The sequence below is a fragment of the Temnothorax curvispinosus genome, unplaced genomic scaffold, assembly GCF_003070985.1.
Source record: "Temnothorax curvispinosus isolate PA1 unplaced genomic scaffold, ASM307098v1 QBEX01014251.1, whole genome shotgun sequence".
NCBI classification, from domain to species: Eukaryota; Metazoa; Arthropoda; class Insecta; order Hymenoptera; family Formicidae; genus Temnothorax; species Temnothorax curvispinosus.
In genome coordinates, this window is record NW_020224031.1 from 1 (window position 1) to 3,492 (window position 3,492).

Below are 3,492 nucleotides of genomic sequence, written 5' to 3' on the forward strand. Positions count from 1 at the left end.
TTTTTTTTATGGATATTTAAAGAACTTCGCGACATTTGAACCGAAAAGGTAAATTATATCGGGTCTTATAATCACGTTAATTATATTCTAAATTGACATTTGGAAATATATAATAATAGTTGCAACGAAAATTCCTTTTCTTGGGAGAAAAATGCGGCATTAATATATACATACATAAAAATATAAATACCTGTGCGGCTAATCGACATTCCGCAACTCTGAGATTGTAGTCGGCGGTCGAGGCTTTGTTGTGATACGCTTGACTATGCGCTATTACGAACACTGCGCCTTCTGTCAATGTTACGTCAGATGCGAGGTGGGAAAGTTCCCCGTTATTCGAGAGAAACTCTATCAACTTGGCCTTACCTTTACAAACGGAAAATATCGCGAAAAAATGAGAAATTGAGAGCTTTTTAACACGATTCTAGAGTCTTGTTTTAAACGCGATCAAACAGTTCTGGCGAATTACTTTAATTAAATAGATTAATTTATGAGATTTTTTTTTTAGATCTAATTTTTAAAAATACACTTTATAAAATTTTGTAACGGGTAATTTGTGATTTATAATATGTAATGTACGATGAATAAAAGTCAAGATTACCTGCTTTTGCAGAAAAAGCGATGGTTTGATCCATTCCGCCACCTTGAGTGCCGATGTGTTTCTCTGCTCGTGCACTAAAGTTCGCAAAATGACGCTTTAGCATGCGACGGGGCCCCACAAAGAACTTGAATAATAATATTTTTTATAGTAACGATTATAATTTATAGTGATAATAATTTATAAAAAAGATAATAATGCATATTCATGATCCGATTAAAATAACAAAGAATTTGCGGAGAACAAACTTAAAATGAAAAATGTCGAAATCTGGACATAAGATTTATATAGAAAACTGAGAGGTATATACATAAGATAATGACGCATGAAAAACAATACAAAATATTAAACTATCTCAACGATTCGCAATGGCTATGTCGCCTTTAATATCTGTTCGAGTAAACACGAAAAACATCGTCATCGTCAAAAGAAATAATAGGATCTATATCCGAGTGCGCGGAGGAATTAACAGAAGAATGTTATACGAAGCAGTGATCGGTAATTTGATTCACTCGGCTAAACACAATACCTTTCGACACTTGATACTTGACATCGACAAATACGATATCATTTCTACGTTTATAGTAGATCTGCTGAAGAAAAGTTTAATTGAAGAATTTTATATGAAGGAATTGTCGGGGTAACTTTGCATCAAAGTGAGAAACATCTCTAGAGCCAATAATGTGTAAAAAAGTAATTTGCAAACTTTGGCTTTGACATTTGCGCGCAGCACATTGTTAATTATTTTTTTAGATGACACGCTTATGACATTATTTCCGTAATATGGGACAGAAAGTATAATATTTAACGTCTTGCGCATAAGATGAATAATTAAACCGCTCACCTTACTACTATGTATGACCGAAAGGAACGCGGCCGAGACCAGCGCGCTAGAACTGGAAAGGCCAGAATTAGGGATAATGTTTCCCCATACCGCAGCCAGAATTCCCTTTGGACGCTGTCTCGGTGGAAGGCGAATTCGGTCCATTATCTCCACTGTTTCTTTCACACCACATAGAAAATATTTGTACCACGCTGACCCGCTCTCGCTATCATCGCTAATACAAGATCTGAAATGCGATTATGCTACGTTTATAGAAATTTAACCCTCAGGATCACAAGAAAGACTATTACAGTATTTATTAAATATTTTATTCGGATATTTAGCCTTTTTTCCCTCTTGTCGGGTTATTATGTAAAAATTAACGCATACATATAATATGAAAAATCGGAATATCGATAATGGTCCATTTTTGGACACCAATTTTTATATGCTATCCGGTGGTTGCGCGAAATTGAATAATGAATGAGATTAAAAAAGTTCATATTATCTTCCTCAGTATTATACCGGGAGTAAAAAAAGCGCGGACGTAATTTAATTCAAACGACAGCCAGGTTATATGAGGACACGATGTCATCTTTTTATCTTATATATTACGTAACACGGATCCGTAGGTCATCTTTTATATATTTTTTTATCCGGTTTTCACATCGTGAAATAACAATCTTGCTTTTCATTCAAATTAATTTAATCGCGAGATGAAAAGGGATTTTATCTCAACTAATATGAACGCACGTACGCTGTAAAGATAAATTGCACATAATTCTATAGCTTCAGCGTCATAATCCAAGATGGTCGCGGTAAGGGATCAGCAGGGTTAAATTGTTAGGGGGACTATATAAGTGCCTATATAAGTGCATAAGACCACAACTGCGAGCACGACAACGCGTTGCGGAGGAAATGTTATATGTCACGTGCGGTATACTGCGTTGTATATTAGACACGTTGTGTATCGCAAGATCTTAGTAATCTCAGGAAAGTTTCTTTAAATGTGTCGCTTAGTTTTTACGAACTATTATAAAGTTAATCAACAAGTCTTCAAACTTGTACTCTAAACTATAATATTGTTCTCTGAATAAACTGTTAGACTCTTATCAAATTGTACTCACCCCACGTTCTCGAAACTGCATCGGAAGTCCTTGTATTTAGGATCTACGTTGGTGAGATGAATCTCCTCATTATCTTTCGTTAGCGCAAACGCGATAAGGATATTTTGTTCAATGGCCATTGGAAGGACGGCATACCCGCAGTAATCGATGTGCTCGCCTATCAGATTCACCCTGTAACAAAACAGAAATATTCATAAATGTATTTATCGTTACTAAAGCAGTTTACAAAATCTTTAGAAGCTAATTATAAAACTTAAATGCTGCGTTTCAAAAATAAAGATATAAATTTAATTGCATGACAATTATAGAATCCGTATTAGATTATACGTAATACATTGTGTAATTAATGTTATATTAAGTACTTGGTAAAGCTTATAAGGAAAGATAATTTATTATCAAAAAGAAATTTATACCTTCCTGGTACTCGAACGAAGAAGGATGGCCCCACATTGTATTTGGAGGTAAAATGAGCGGCTAAGGTCTTTAATCGCGGTAAAATATCGGCGGAGGGTGCCAAGATGGGCACAGGTTCGCTCGTCGAAGCGTAGATATTCTCTTCACTATCTTCGCTATCTTCGCTATCTTCGCTATTCATATCAACGTCCATAGCAATATGGGACATTCCTATTAGCTACCTACGCAGAGACATAAGAATTAAGACTTTCCAATACTGCGAGATGCTTCGTCCAATTATTCCAAATGGAATAATTTGCATTCGCATTACACCTTTTTGAAAGTTCCATTATTTTCATCGCACAATTAGTTTAACGAAATTACGCCGTTACACGATGCGGTTAAATGATTAAATAATACCGTGTTTTGGGATACTGTTTCAAGTTAAGCTACAGGAAATACATTGAGTAGGATATGCTTGCAGCGATATTGCTGGGTAAGAAACTATTTAAACCTCTTATTCTCAATATAACTATACGATTATGTAACAA

At 35.1% G+C, this 3,492-nt stretch overlaps 1 protein-coding gene across 3 annotated transcripts in view; it reads right to left on the minus strand.

Annotated features, from left to right (window-relative positions):
• Positions 1-20: 20 nt before the first annotated feature.
• Positions 21-3,492, minus strand: part of LOC112464476 (N-acetylgalactosamine kinase-like) — a 6,026-nt gene continuing 2,554 nt past the window's right edge. The window contains exons 2-6 of one of the 3 annotated variants that reach the window (XM_025031480.1): positions 2,962-3,179; positions 2,549-2,719; positions 1,443-1,668; positions 602-725; positions 21-366 (exon numbers count right to left, since the gene is read on the minus strand). In XM_025031480.1, the coding sequence (XP_024887248.1) occupies positions 77-366; positions 602-725; positions 1,443-1,668; positions 2,549-2,719; positions 2,962-3,170 (1,020 nt within the window). In that variant the 5' untranslated portion in view covers positions 3,171-3,179 and the 3' untranslated portion in view covers positions 21-76. Of the gene's footprint in view, positions 367-601; positions 726-1,442; positions 1,669-2,548; positions 2,720-2,961; positions 3,184-3,492 lie in introns of all 3 variants that reach the window. The other 2 variants (XM_025031479.1, XM_025031481.1) reach the window with 2 other exon arrangements.